At 34.5% G+C, this 14,380-nt stretch overlaps 2 protein-coding genes across 9 annotated transcripts; both read left to right on the top strand.

The window, feature by feature from the left end:
* The first annotated feature begins 1,749 nt into the window (after positions 1 to 1,749).
* On the top strand, positions 1,750 to 6,198 carry LOC133691941 (probable methyltransferase PMT8). Its single transcript, XM_062112568.1, has 8 exons — positions 1,750 to 1,888; positions 2,446 to 2,885; positions 3,008 to 3,172; positions 3,291 to 3,473; positions 3,630 to 4,224; positions 4,675 to 4,787; positions 4,862 to 5,082; positions 5,719 to 6,198. The coding sequence occupies exons 2-8, from the start codon at positions 2,640 to 2,642 to the stop codon at positions 6,038 to 6,040; spliced, it is 1,845 nt and encodes a 614-aa protein (XP_061968552.1). The 5' UTR covers positions 1,750 to 1,888; positions 2,446 to 2,639; the 3' UTR covers positions 6,041 to 6,198.
* Positions 6,199 to 8,372: 2,174 nt separating this feature from the next.
* On the top strand, positions 8,373 to 12,952 carry LOC133692422 (probable methyltransferase PMT3). 8 transcript variants are annotated; one of them, XM_062113345.1, is made up of 8 exons: positions 8,373 to 8,521; positions 9,191 to 9,613; positions 9,737 to 9,901; positions 10,020 to 10,202; positions 10,360 to 10,954; positions 11,321 to 11,433; positions 11,515 to 11,735; positions 12,370 to 12,952. In XM_062113345.1, the coding sequence occupies exons 2-8, from the start codon at positions 9,368 to 9,370 to the stop codon at positions 12,689 to 12,691; spliced, it is 1,845 nt and encodes a 614-aa protein (XP_061969329.1). In that variant the 5' UTR covers positions 8,373 to 8,521; positions 9,191 to 9,367; the 3' UTR covers positions 12,692 to 12,952. The 8 variants fall into 8 exon arrangements, with proteins under 8 accessions (XP_061969329.1, XP_061969328.1, XP_061969332.1 ...); XM_062113344.1 differs by having other exon boundaries at positions 8,379 to 8,521; positions 9,196 to 9,613; XM_062113348.1 differs by lacking the exon at positions 8,373 to 8,521 and adding an exon at positions 8,581 to 8,763.
* The last annotated feature ends 1,428 nt before the right edge of the window (positions 12,953 to 14,380 follow it).

The following is a 14,380-nucleotide window of genomic DNA, read 5'->3' as shown; positions in this document are numbered from 1 at the left end:
GATTTTATGTAATATTTATATTACTAGATTAAGAACAATTACACTTTCATATATAATGGATGTGCTTGTAGCTAAATTACATAATATATTTAAAAAATTTGTGAAAGCTCATGGAGCTTCACTACTCCTTGACCTTTTTTTATTTATATTCTTAAAAAAATATATTTCAATTAAATCTTTTAATAGTCTAATTGGATGAAATTATTATTGTAATTATAGTAAAATTACTAAATTAAAAGAAAATAAATAAATTTGGCCCATGCATGCGCCCGACCCAAACCAATATGCTTGGTTTTTTTATAAATTAAGTTTTAATCTATACAAAATTAAACAGTGATGCTAGGTTGAAAATAAATAAAATGCTACAAAATCATAAAACTTTGATTAAAATGTTTTTCATAAGTATAAATCTGCTACTGTTACTATTTAAACACATAACAATAGCAATAATAATAAAAATTCAATTTAATTTTTATGATATTTTAAAATGATATTATTTTAATTTTTTAAACTCTCATTTAGGATTACAGGTTGGCAAAAACTTAATTTTATTTAATTTAAAATTATTTTTTTTATGTTTTTAGATTATTTTGTATGTGTTGATAATAAAAATAAAGTTTTTAAAATAATAATAAAATATTAATTTAATAAATTACTAAAAAAAATACTTTTAAAAAAACCCACTTAAAAACTAAAAAACACCGCTTTAATAATTTGGTTTCTTATGGAAGTGCCAAACGTGGTTCAGAGATTCACTTGCTATTTTTAAAACTCAACACGGAGTCACGGACCTCGCATCTCACAAACTCTGCCTACTCGGGGGGGTCATACGATAACTGCTAGATTTCTCCATTCCAAGCACGTAACTTATTGCTAAAATATTATAATTTTGGACACGTGTATGATCCCTGTACTTAGCCAGTCAAATGAAGTCGGTCCTCTCATTTCTTTCCCTGCGCATAGCCACCACACTCTTCATCTTTATTTTTCAAATCAAAAAAATTCTATCTTTTCTTTTCTGTTTTGAAAATAAGAGCGTGGTTTGCTAAACAATAAGAATTCATTATTTAACATAATTATTTTAAAATAATAAAAAATCTAGAAAAATCTCCTGAGATGGTAAAAACACTTGCAGTGATGGTTATTATCTCGTATTTGTTTTTTTGTCAAATAATTTATAACTTCAAACTTATGATATTTTTAATACGATGGAAAAACATGTGCAATGATATTTATTATTTTATATTAAATAGTTTTTCTTTTCAAATATCTATAATAAAAATATTTTAAGTGCTCGGCAAGCTTATGTTTTTGCTCTTTTGTTTCTACGAGGCTCGCGGAAAAAATATCAAGGTAATGTTTAGTATTTTAAAATGTTTCTTTACTTGAAAATATATAAAAATATTTTTAAATTTTTTTTTTTAACACTAGTATATTAAAATGATTTAAAATAAAAAATATTAATTTTAAAATTTAAAATTTTATTAAATATTATTTAAACCACGTTTTAAAAAAAAAAACATCTAGAAATAAAAGCAGAAGCGAAACCCAAAGAGAAGCAGAAGCATGCCTAAACAGGCCGTTACAGTGATGCTTATCCAAATTGGTGTATGTGGGGTTGATAGAAGGGACTAAATTGTTAGAGAAATACGAGTAAGAGAATAAGGGACCGAAAGCACCAAATTGACAAAGTATAGGGACATACTTTGTAAAAAACAACACGAACTAAAATTAATATTAGTAATACTCAAACTCTGTTTTCAGATCCACTCACATCATCATCATCATTTATTGACTTCCTTGCTTGCATCTCAAGATCTAATCTGCGCCATTTTCTTATCCCCAGAGCACCATTCTCATCCTCAATTCCCCATCTTAATTTCAGGAGGTGAGGTTGCTTGCTCGTAGCTTGTTACTTTTCTCCATCCTAAACCAAAAAAGCTATAAAGTTTGCAACTTTCTTCTTGATTTGCAGCAATGGCCGCATTGTTTTTTTTTCTGGGTCTGATGTTTGCCAGGGTTGTAACTTTCTATTCTTGAGATTTTGTTAGCGATCAGGATTTCTTAACTGTATCTAATTATAGCTGGCAAGTTGACGTTGTCGGTGCCTTTTCATTTTCTCTTATTACTAATATTACTATTGCCATGATGTAATCAATGATCCTGGATTGAAATGGGTTTTCTTGATTACCTAGCTCTAATTTTTAAGTTTGTCTCATATCTATCTCTAGTTATACCATCTTCTTTCCTTTTTATGATTAAATTAATGGCCACCAATTATGCGATTTTGTTTTAGTTAATGTTTTTACATTGATTCCATATTTAGATTTTTGGAATATAGGATCTTTTTATTAGTTTATTTGTTTATCGGGATCTATATATAATAAATCTTTGCTTTCTTTTATGGATGGTTAAGTCCTGACGTGAATTATTTTTGGAATCAAGGTTGGTGGTGATAAGGAGCTCCAGGCAATCACTGAAGCGAATTAAACAACGTAAGTACTGGATTTGGTGTTGAAGTTTTGTTCTGGATATCCATTACCTATCGTGGATCTCTTGGAGAGGGAAATGAGGTTCTGATTTTAACTTGAAGTGAAAGTAGAAGGGAAATTTTCATTTTCTGCTCCTGGTTGCGAAAGATGTCGAGGGGAAGAGGTGATGGGGATCTGAAGAAGCGGTTGGTAACTTGGATAGTGGTAATAGCTATCATCTGTGGTTGTCTTTACATATATTCTCGAAACAGTGGAACATCTGCTTTGGAATATGGCAGTAAATCTCTAAGGAAGTTAGGTTCTTCTTATCTGGGTGGAGAAGATGATGGTGACGGTGCTTCCAACAAACCTGGCGAAGATCTACAGGATGATGTTATGCTTAAAAGCATTCCTGTGAGCAATTTAAAGTTGAATTAACCTTTTTATTTACTTGCTCACAGGTCTAGATCTTCATGTTGGTATGAATTGCATTGACATAAGCTATATTTCTTTTATGATTATTTTCAATGTTGTAGGTTTGTGATGATCGACACTCAGAGCTGATTCCTTGTCTAGACCGAAATCTTATATACCAGACAAGATTGAAGCTGGATTTGTCTTTGATGGAGCACTATGAAAGGCACTGCCCAGTTCCAGAAAGGCGCTTCAATTGCTTGATTCCTCCTCCACCAGGTTACAAGGTAAAGTATTTCAGAAGTATTTTATAGTAGCTAGTTTGTAGGGAAGTATTGTTTTGGCCATGTGAATTGAATGAACCAGCTTAAAGTTGTATGCGTTTCCTATCCTTGATGGTTGCAGGTCCCGATCAAGTGGCCCAAAAGCAGAGATGTGGTGTGGAAAGCAAATATACCTCACACCCACCTCGCAAGTGAAAAGTCTGATCAGAACTGGATGGTTGTCAAAGGTGACAAGATTGAATTTCCTGGAGGAGGAACACACTTCCATTATGGAGCTGATAAGTACATAGCTGCAATTGCAAATGTAAGTAGTACTTCTCATGTAAATATGTGATTCTCAGATTCTCCATTTAATCTCATCTTTGGAATCCTGGTGCCGTGATAATGTTTGCGTTTTACTTTATACTTGGTTTTCCAAACTGTCCTGGTTTTTAATACTATTTATGTTTCTCGCTTGCAGATGCTAAACTTTTCAAATGACATTTTAAACAATGAAGGAAGGCTCCGGACTGTCCTTGATGTTGGTTGTGGAGTTGCAAGTTTTGGGGGATATATGCTTGCTTCTGATATGATTGCAATGTCATTGGCACCAAATGATGTTCATCAAAACCAGATCCAGTTTGCCTTGGAAAGAGGAATCCCTGCATACCTTGGTGTTTTAGGGACAAAGAGACTTCCTTACCCAAGCAGATCTTTTGAACTTGCACATTGTTCTCGTTGTAGGATTGATTGGCTTCAAAGAAATGGAATCCTTCTTCTTGAGCTAGATAGGTTGCTTAGACCTGGAGGCTACTTTGCATACTCATCCCCTGAGGCCTATGCGCAAGATGAAGAGGATCTGAGAATCTGGAAAGAAATGAGCGCCCTTGTCGAACGGATGTGTTGGAAGATAGCTGTGAAAAGGAATCAAACAGTTATCTGGGTCAAGCCTCTGACAAATGACTGTTACATGGAAAGAGAACCTGGTACTCAGCCTCCCCTCTGCAAATCTGATGATGATCCAGATGCAGTTTGGGATGTGCCAATGAAAGCTTGCATCACTCCTTACACTGATCGTGAGTACCATATCAGCCCTTTAAATTTCTTTTTGGACTTTCAAGATTAGTGTTAGTAGTCTCATTACGATTTTTTTTCAAGCATGACCTTTCAATGGAAGCAAATTAATTTTGGAAGGTAGAACAGGAAATTGCATATTTTACTTTACATCAATAAAATGCTCATGCGGTAAACAATGCGTTACCTGCCCCTTTTGAGTTTGTGAGCTTTTAGCAGCACATACAGTTAACATGACAATTTGTGTTTGTTTAAATGTTTGATCTTTTACTGTTCATATATTGCTACTGAGGAAATAAAAAAAGAATCATTGGTGTAGTTAGATCCTCCTTGCCATGCTTTTGTTTGATTTTGCATTGCCCTTATTTGCATTTTTATAAGGTGCTTTTTTAGCTACATAGAATTTGTGTTGGAAGTAAGAAATGCACTAAGTATTTTAATGATCCCATCAGAACAACATAAAGCAAAAGGGAGTGGATTGGCCCCTTGGCCTGCTCGGTTGACCACACCACCTCCCCGTCTAGCTGACTTTGGCTATTCTGCTGAAATGTTTGAAAAGGACACGGTAATCTATCAAAGTTTTCCAATCTGTTAAATGTTTGGAAGAGGCTGGTTTGTAACAGGATTGATATGTTGCAGGAAGTTTGGCAGCACAGGGTTGAGAATTATTGGAATCTTTTGAGCCCAAAGATTCAGTCTGATACCCTGAGGAATTTGATGGACATGAAGGCTAACCTAGGGTCATTTGCAGCTGCCCTAAAGAGCAAAGACGTTTGGGTTATGAATGTTGTGCCTGAAGATGGACCCAACACTCTCAAAATAATATATGATAGAGGCCTGATAGGCTCTGCGCACAACTGGTGAGTTCCAAAAATTTTCTAATATTTGACATTTGGAAAATATTCAAATGTGTTGGGTATTAAATTTCTGAAAAAAATAAATAATCAAACCTATCTGTCGTGTTGGTAAAAATTCTAGATATTTATTTTATTAATACATTTTATCAGAAAACAGAAGCATCATTAGGGCTGTGTCTACTCTAAGGTTATTTAGGTTTCTATGAGAAATCCTTCCGATGTGTTTTCATCAGATTGTGTAGAAAGTTTGTAGCCAATACCATTCTTATAACCACATGCCAGTTTGCTTGATGGGTAAATTTGATTTCTTTTTTCAAGTAAAAAGAAAAAGAAAAGTATAGGAAGATATGATACAGCAGAAACTGTAATACAAACTCATCTCTGAGAAACCATTTCATTGTAGAATATGAGGTTTTTCTTCTAGTTTGACTCCACATAATATTCTTCTCTTGCAAACACATGAGAAGGTTCTGTTAACTCTCTTATCAGGAAAATTCTTCGGGTGGTAGACTGTTGTAATAACCATGGCAGGCATGGTACTTCCTAGGAGAGGGAAACAAAACCATCATGGAACTGCCAATTATATTTCTTGATCAGACTATCATGTGGTCTAAAATGATTTTTGTTCCCTATTGGCAGGTGCGAATCGTTTTCAACCTATCCACGGACTTATGATCTACTTCATGCTTGGACTGTCTTCTCAGACATCGAAAAGAAAGATTGTGGTGCCGAGGATCTGTTAATTGAGATGGACCGCATTTTGAGACCCACAGGCTTCATTATTATCCGCGATAAGCCATCAGTGGTGGAATTCGTAAAGAAACATTTGTCAGCACTGCATTGGGAAGCAGTGGCTACAGGTGATGCTGAGCAGGACACCGAGCAAGGTGAGGATGAGGTGGTGTTCATCATCCAAAAGAAGATGTGGCTAACAAGCACCAGCTTCAGTGTCACTGAATAAAACAGCCAACCATGATTTCCAGACTCTTGCCCTTTTACCTGAACATTGCAGGGGCTAAAGGCAGCCCATGTCGTGCCCGGTGGTTTATATGATTTTGTAGCATTTGATGTTTTAGTTTATTTCTTCTCCTTGATCTTATATGAAAGCAGAATTTTTTATCCAGGTTATTTATGCTCTATTATTCATTATAAATTCAAATTGTTAATTTAATCGCTGACTATTGATTAAATTAAATCAAGGCTGTTATAGGAAGTATGGAAATTGAAGCATTCATTTTACAGGAGTCTTCTTGTTTGCCATGCACTTTTAATTTTTTGACCGAGCTTTTATTAACTCCGCAGTTTTTTAAACCGACTCTGGAGTCAGAACCTTCAAATATCAGGAGAATATTATAACTATAGCGAGATTTTTAAAATATTTTATTTTATTAATCTTTTTTTTTTACTTTGATAAAAGATTATTATAATTCTTTACATAAAAAGAAAAGGAAAGAGAAAAACTCAAATAATATTAAATAAAAAAACCATTCTTTTTCAAATAAAAAAACTAGAAAAGTATAATAATACATTATTGGAAAATAAAAATAGAAAAAAAAATTGATGCATTAGACTCTCTGTTAGAAATTATCATCCAACATGAACATTTTTTGTGGGGACCTTTTCGTTACAAGTCCCAACACCTTTATGGAGATTATCCATTTATTGAATCCTAGCTCAACATCTTTATGCAGCTTATATCATCGTAAATTCCTAACATTACACCTTGCACAAGCCACCTTATCAAAGGTTTCATTACTAAGATTTTTAATGAGAATAACTAATATAAATAAAAACAACACTTTGTTTCCAGAACACCTCTTTTATGAGGGAAAACCTTCTCATCGTCTCCTATATAAACACCTTTTATTTTGAAATCTTTTTTAATAATGAAATCTTTTCTAATAATGATTATTCAATAACGTACAATAAATAATCACTCAAAATTGTTGAATTTTGATACACGTCTTTTGCAATTTCTAACCATTATAATTTGATAACACGAAAAATCCTTTGAAAATTATTGGAATGCCATAATTACAGGAAGACTTCTAAAATACTCAATTTTATTCATTAATATTTCCACATGCCAAAATAGTATACTATTGTAATTTTTTATATAGAAAAAAATACAAAGCCCCAATAATACTAGATAAAAATAAAATAAAATAGAAAAAGTATCATCTTTAAATAGAAAAAAAAACTAGAAAAGCCTACTAACACATAATAGAAACAAAAAATTAATTGAGAAAAGTATTTATTTTCTCAAAAAAATTTAGCATCACTTATCCCTTTTTTATAACTATGTCGAGATATAAAAGATGAAGATGAAGATGAAGATAGTGTGAATATATTTTTTTATACCTTTTATTTTAAAATAAAAAAATATTTTAAAATTTTTTTAAAAATAAATTTATTTAATGCATCTAAATTTCTAATTAATTATATTTTTATTTTCTCTACTACTTTGTTTTTCAAAATATTAACCAAACACAATCCATACATGTACAGTCCCTTTCTTTTCAGAGTATGGACCATGAACTTGATCCTTGAAGCACAATAATGTTCATTATCAGCTAGGACAGAATAACTCCTCAGTTATGATGAAATTTATTGATTTATTGAAAAAATGTTTTAATTTAAAATCTTAAATTGTTAAGTGATGAATTTAATTTAAATTAATTATACATAACTGGTCAAGGAAATATATCCATCCAAAATCTTAAATGACCGAGTAATTATTAGATAAATTGTTTTAAATTAATCAAAGAAGAATAAAATTATTTTATATTAATTATTCAAATCAATTCACAATCTTCTTTTGAAGAAATAAAAACGACATAATTTAGCTAGCTAGAAAATAGATAGGAGTAGACAACTAGATTCCTCCTGGTTTGACTCTTGACCAAAACCTAACCCCCATCCCTTGTAAATTCTATAACTAGCAACTGTAAAACACAACAAGAAGACTTCAAACTTGATTACAACCAAGGTTTTTTTTTTATATAGTTATAAAATTCGGATCCTTCAATGAGTTAATTTGAGATTTTATCGACTTTTAATCTAGACTGATTTAAATAAAAAAAATAAATTAGGATTGATTTGTGACGCTTGGAAAACAAACCCGATAAAAAATCAATGAATTATTTTAAAAAATTTTAATTTGATTTTTAATTTTTTAATTAACCGGAATTAAATTAGCCATTTTATTTATGTAAGGGGTTAAAAAGACGTTTTTTCTCAATAAAAAATGCCACTGTTTAATTTATGCAGCGGCCCAGCATCCCCCTTTCTCTACTCCACATTTAGCCCATCCAGGTACCTGACATCATCCATCAATTTCTTTTCTTGCAGTTCAAGATCCAAGCCTGTCAATTTTCTCCTTACAAATAGAGAGAAAGAGAGGGAGGAAGACAGCAGCATTGTCATTTTCATGTTTCTACGTGTGAGTTTATACTGTACTAATACAATTACGCAACAGTCTTAAAGTTTGTAACTTTCTTTATGGTTTGAAATATTGCCGACATTTGTTTTTGACATGGGTTCGATGACGTCGTTACAGTAATTAAAGACACAAAGTATTCAAAGTGTTGAAATTTTTGTGATCTGGGTCTTCTTAATCAATCTCTTTCAATGCTTAACTGTATCACATTATAACTGGCAACCAGCAACTTGGCGGTGCTTTTCGTGTGTACTGTTCTTTTTTTTCCCTTTTTTCATTACTGCCCCCTTGTTTATCTGACAAGATCATGCTGCTGCTTCATTCAACTGGGTAGATTTGATTTGGTTATTTCATTTCAATGTTTTTCTTAGATCTACTGTTCTTGCTAATCTCATGTAAGTGCAATAGCATGCCACATTCTCGTAGATGGAATGTAGTTCTTTTGTTTGTTTTGTTACATTTGCTATCTTCTTTTCAATCTCTGAGTAGTGATCTTCTTCTGTATGAATGACTGGCCTGATAAAGGTGTGATTTCACTTTTTGTTAATGTTTTGACATTGGATTGTACGAGTTGAATGTTTGCAATTTAGGGTTTGTTCTGTGATTTGCTAGACTATTGTGCCTTGTGTTATGGATGCTTTAGTCCTAACTTGATTTATTTTTGGAATCAAGGCTAGTGGTGACAAGAAATTTGAGGCCATGATGAAGGGAATTCAATAGCGAATTTGTATTGGGTGGTCATTCATCACTAATCACTTGGAGAGAGGAATGAAGTTCTGATTTGTCTTCTGTATATTGAAGTTACAGTGGAAGAGGGAGATTTTGTATTTTTATTACTGGTTGCAAAAGATGGCAAGGGGAAGAGGTGACGGGGAACAGAAGAAGCGGCTGGTAACTTGGATAGTGGTATTGGCTATTGTTTGCGGTTGTCTTTACATATATTCTCGAAAAGGTGGAACATCTGCTCTGGAATATGGCAGTAAATCTCTAAGGAAGTTAGGTTCTTCTTATTTGGGTGGGGAGGATGATGGCGATGAAGCTTCAAACAAATTCGGCGAAGATCTACAGGATGGTTTTATGCTTAAAAGCATTCCTGTAAGCAATTTCAAGATGAGCAAATTTTATGTTCACTTGCACTAGGGTTCACGTTTCTCTGTTTTAGAATCAGTTGCACTGATATAAGCTATACTTCTCTTGTAATTATTTTCAATGTTGTAGGTTTGTGATGACGGGCAATCGGAGCTGATTCCTTGTCTAGATAGGAACCTTATATACCAGACAAGATTGAAGCTGGATTTGTCTTTGATGGAGCACTATGAAAGACATTGCCCAGCTCCAGAAAGGCACTTCAATTGCTTGATTCCTCCTCCACCAGGTTACAAGGTAAAGTTTTTCAGAAGTATTTTGTAGTAGTTAGTTTGTAGGGAAGTATTGTTTTGGCCATGTGAATTGAATGAACCAGCTTAAAGTTTTATGTGTTTCCTATCCTTGATGGTTGCAGGTCCCGATCAAGTGGCCCAAAAGCAGAGATGTGGTGTGGAAAGAAAATATACCTCACACCCACCTCGCAAGTGAAAAGTCTGATCAGAACTGGATGGTTGTCAAAGGTGACAAGATTGAATTTCCTGGAGGTGGCACACACTTCCATTACGGGGCTGATAAGTATATAGCTGCAATTGCAAATGTAAGTTAATAATTTTTCTCATGTAAATGTGTGATTCTCAAGCTTCAATCAATTGTGTTTCATTGAAATCCTGGTGATGCAATATTATGTTTGACTGCACATGCTATCTCCAAACAGTCCCAGTTTTTTTTAATTTGTTTATATTTCTGGTCGGCAGATGCTGAACTTTCCAAAAAACATTTTAAACAATGGAGGAAGGCTCCGGACAGTCCTTGATGTTGGTTGTGGAGTTGCGAGTTTTGGTGGATATCTTCTTTCTTCTAATATCATTGCAATGTCATTGGCACCAAATGATGTTCATCAAAACCAGATCCAGTTTGCCCTGGAAAGAGGAATCCCTGCACACCTTGGTGTTTTAGGGACAAAAAGACTTCCTTACCCAAGCAGATCTTTTGAACTTGCACATTGTTCTCGTTGTAGGATTGATTGGCTTCAAAGAAATGGAATCCTTCTTCTTGAGCTAGATAGGTTGCTTAGACCTGGAGGCTACTTTGCATACTCATCCCCTGAAGCCTATGCACAAGATGAAGAGGATCTGAGAATCTGGAAAGAAATGAGCGCCCTTGTCGAACGAATGTGTTGGAAGATAGCTGCTAAAAGGAATCAAACAGTTATCTGGGTCAAGCCTCTGACAAATGACTGTTACATGGAAAGAGAACCCGGCACCCAGCCTCCTCTCTGCAAATCTGATGACGACCCAGATGCAGTATGGGGTGTGCCAATGGAAGCTTGCATCACTCCTTACTCTGACCGTGAGTACTGTAATTGCCATTTCTACAGTGGTCCAATCTCATAGAAATGGAAAAAACCAAAAAACCTTTTAATTTTTATCGAGGAACTTCAAAATAGTGCTAGTATGTCACTTGAAATAGAAACATCATTAGGAATGTGATCATGTTATTAATAAATTAAACATGGCAATATGTTCTTGTTTACATATTTGATCCTTTGTTGTTCACGTGTTGCATGCTTATCACCTAGGTACCTCCTCAAGATTGCTTGTCTTTTGATGTTTTAACACTTTCATCTGCTATGTTATTAACTGCTTTTTTACCTGCATGAAACTTGTAATGGGCAGTTAGAAATGCACTAACTAAATATTGTGATGATCCCACCAGAGAATCATAAAGCAAGAGGGAGTGGATTGGCTCCTTGGCCTGCCCGGTTGACTGCTCTACCTCCCCGTCTCGCTGACTTTGGCTATTCTAATGAAATGTTTGAAAAGGACATGGTAATCTATCCAAAAGTTGCAGTAAGTTTACATCTGTGTAAATGCAAGTAGCTGGTTTAAAACAGGTTTGATATGTTGCAGGAGGTTTGGCAGCAAAGAGTAGAGAATTATTGGAATCTTTTAAGCCCAAAGATTAGGCCTGATACACTGAGGAATGTGATGGACATGAAGGCAAACCTAGGGTCATTTGCAGCTGCTCTGAAGAGCAAAGATGTCTGGGTTATGAATGTCGTGCCTGAAGACGGATCCAACACTCTCAAAATAATATATGACAGAGGCCTGATAGGCACTGTGCACAGCTGGTATGTTGGAAATGTTATTGACGAGATTATATTTGAATTTTTGAATGGTCCATGTGCATTTTACACAGATGGTCTATTTTTGAATGGTAAAAATAAGTGAAAAAGAAACCAAATGTGTGGATTTTGGTAAAGATTAAAAAAAAATTGCTCTTCAGAAACCAAACACTCTGCTGGGAGTGTGTGTGCCTATGAAATATATAGATTTCTAAAGGAAAATCGATCCTTTAAGTTCTCTTGTTGTAAAAGATTAGCAGTCATTTCCAAAAATTTTCAATGATTCACCAATTTGTTATGATGGGAGTAATTTTCCTACTCTGCTATTATATTTGAAAGAGGAAAAAAAGTTTGAAATAGCGCAGGAGAAGCTGTGATGCTCATTCGTGTATCTGCATAGTGTAGTCCGAGTCCCATTTACTCTAAAACCTGAGGGGTTTTGGACAGTCTCACTTCACAGGGGAACTTGTCTTATAAACATAAAGGCTTTGAAATCTCTATCAGGAAAACTCTTTTGGTGCTAGATTGCATGGATAACCATGTTGCTTCCATGAAGTTGGATGTGGAAGCATAGTGGAAGTGCTGATTATTTTCTCTCTCAGTATCTTTTGGGAAAATAATTTTGGTTTTCTATTGACAGGTGCGAATCCTTTTCAACCTATCCACGGACTTATGATCTACTCCATGCTTGGACGGTTTTCTCTGACATTGAAAAGAAAGGTTGCAGTGCTGTGGATCTGTTAATTGAGATGGACCGCATCCTGAGACCGACAGGCTTCATCATTATCCGAGATAAACGACCAGTGGTGGAGTTCGTAAAGAAACATTTATCAGCACTACATTGGGAAGCAGTGGCAACAGCTGAGGCCGAGGGGGAGTCTGAGCAAGATGAGGATGATATGTTATTCATCATTCAAAAGAAGCTATGGCTAACAAGTGAGAGTTTCAGGGAAGCAGAGTAAAACAGCTAATCTTGTCATCCAGAGTCTTGGCCTGTCACCTGAAATAACCACTGCGTTGCAGGGCTTAAGGTGCCCAAGCAGTGCAGGTAGTTTATATGATTTTGTAGCATTTGATGATCATTTATTTAGTTCATTTGTTGCTCATTTTTTTTCCTTATAAAAGCAGAAATTTCTTACAAGCAATTTGTATTGTATTTTTATTCTTCATAACTCAAAAGTCAACTGCTGTAATTTTATTTTATTTTATTGGTTTTTTTTTAACCATAGAGTCAGAGACCACAGTAGGAAATAAAGAAATAGCACCTTAAATCTTAAAAGAAACTGGCTGTTGCTCTGCTTGATTGCATCGCTTGATTGCATCAAAAGTCGTTGATGTCTGCTGAGCTCATTATCATTAAGAACTTTTTCAGCCATGACTATGTACCATAGTTATTAAGCTTGATCCGGAATTAACCCGGCTAAAAATCTAAATTTCAGATTTTATGTGTCAATACGTATGAATCTGGAAAAATTAAAAAAAAATTTAAAATTTTAATATTTGATATAAAAAAATTTAAAAAATTATGTAAATATAGACTTACATTTTATAAATAATAAAATTTATAAAAAAATATTTTAAAAATTGTTTTCTCATATTAAAAAATATTATATTATTTAAAAAAAATTAAAAAAAACACACATGAAGCCCTAAAATTTTCTCTATCTCTACCAAAAGTGAAAACAAGTCGCCACTCCTTTCTTCTCGCTCTTTCCCCTCCTTTAAGAGCACACCCCACCTAATTGATTGGAAGACATGCAACCACAAGTAAACCGAATTAAAAACACTGATTGTTTTGGAAGCAACATAGCACCCACATAATTACATTATCATCACTAAATTTAGCCAAAAAAAAAAGCTTTGGCTTTCTGGCAAGGATCTTCAGGCAACAAAGGAGTTTGCTTTCATGTCTCTTCAATGTATTCCGGAATGACTAGTGATTAACAGATGATATTCACAGAGTCTCTCCTTCGACCAGCTATTAGCAGCAGCCAAATACAAGCAGCGTTTCTCAATCTCTCTTCCTCTTCGCTGCTAACAGCAGCTCATTGTAGAGAAGAAGAAATAAGAAGGGAAGCTAAAGGACAGAAATCACATTTAAAGAAAAAAACCGGGTTTTGTCCGGGTTGTCTGGGTCATGGGTCGACCCGTTGAGTCGACCGGGTTTTGCCGAGTTGTTGCACCGGCCAATTACTTATAAAACCCAGACCGGTCCAGGTTTAATAACAATATGTACACAGGTTTCGAATCATGCACAGGTCATTATTTGTTAAATTCCTTCTAAGAATGTATGGGCCAGGGGTTCGACATCTCCATTGCCTGTGCAGAATCCATCCGAGTCCAACAAGGGCATTCCTATCATACTTCAAGAAGATGCCTGGAGTCATTGATGATTCGACATCAATACATGTTTTTCAATGGAACCATGGCTACAGGAAAATTAACATCTCGGAATCATAGAGTACAGGAAATCACTGCATGATTCCAACAGAATTATAGCAAATGTTACTGCTCACCGGCATGGACACAGACGTTCTTTTATCCAATTACCAGAGTCTAAGCAACGAAACTTTATTTATTCATCCCATCACCAGGAAACTCTCGCAAATCTTTTATCTCGGTAATATTCCCAGCTAACCGTGTGAGTTTAT

The sequence above is a fragment of the Populus nigra genome, chromosome 4 (genome assembly GCF_951802175.1).
Source record: "Populus nigra chromosome 4, ddPopNigr1.1, whole genome shotgun sequence".
NCBI lineage: Eukaryota > Viridiplantae > Streptophyta > Magnoliopsida > Malpighiales > Salicaceae > Populus > Populus nigra.
Note: the sequence above shows the minus strand (reverse complement) of the source record. Positions and strands in the feature narration are given on the sequence as shown.

Bases quoted from the DNA above. Each gene is read 5' to 3' on its own strand.
- LOC133691941 (XM_062112568.1), top strand. From the start codon at position 2,640: ATGTCGAGGGGAAGAGGTGATGGGGATCTGAAGAAGCGGTTGGTAACT. The intron at 2,886-3,007 runs GTGAGCAATTTA...TCAATGTTGTAG, and splicing joins TTATGCTTAAAAGCATTCCT to GTTTGTGATGATCGACACTC. The intron at 4,225-4,674 runs GTGAGTACCATA...TGATCCCATCAG, and splicing joins CATCACTCCTTACACTGATC to AACAACATAAAGCAAAAGGG.
- LOC133692422 (XM_062113345.1), top strand. From the start codon at position 9,368: ATGGCAAGGGGAAGAGGTGACGGGGAACAGAAGAAGCGGCTGGTAACT. The intron at 9,614-9,736 runs GTAAGCAATTTC...TCAATGTTGTAG, and splicing joins TTATGCTTAAAAGCATTCCT to GTTTGTGATGACGGGCAATC. The intron at 10,955-11,320 runs GTGAGTACTGTA...TGATCCCACCAG, and splicing joins CATCACTCCTTACTCTGACC to AGAATCATAAAGCAAGAGGG.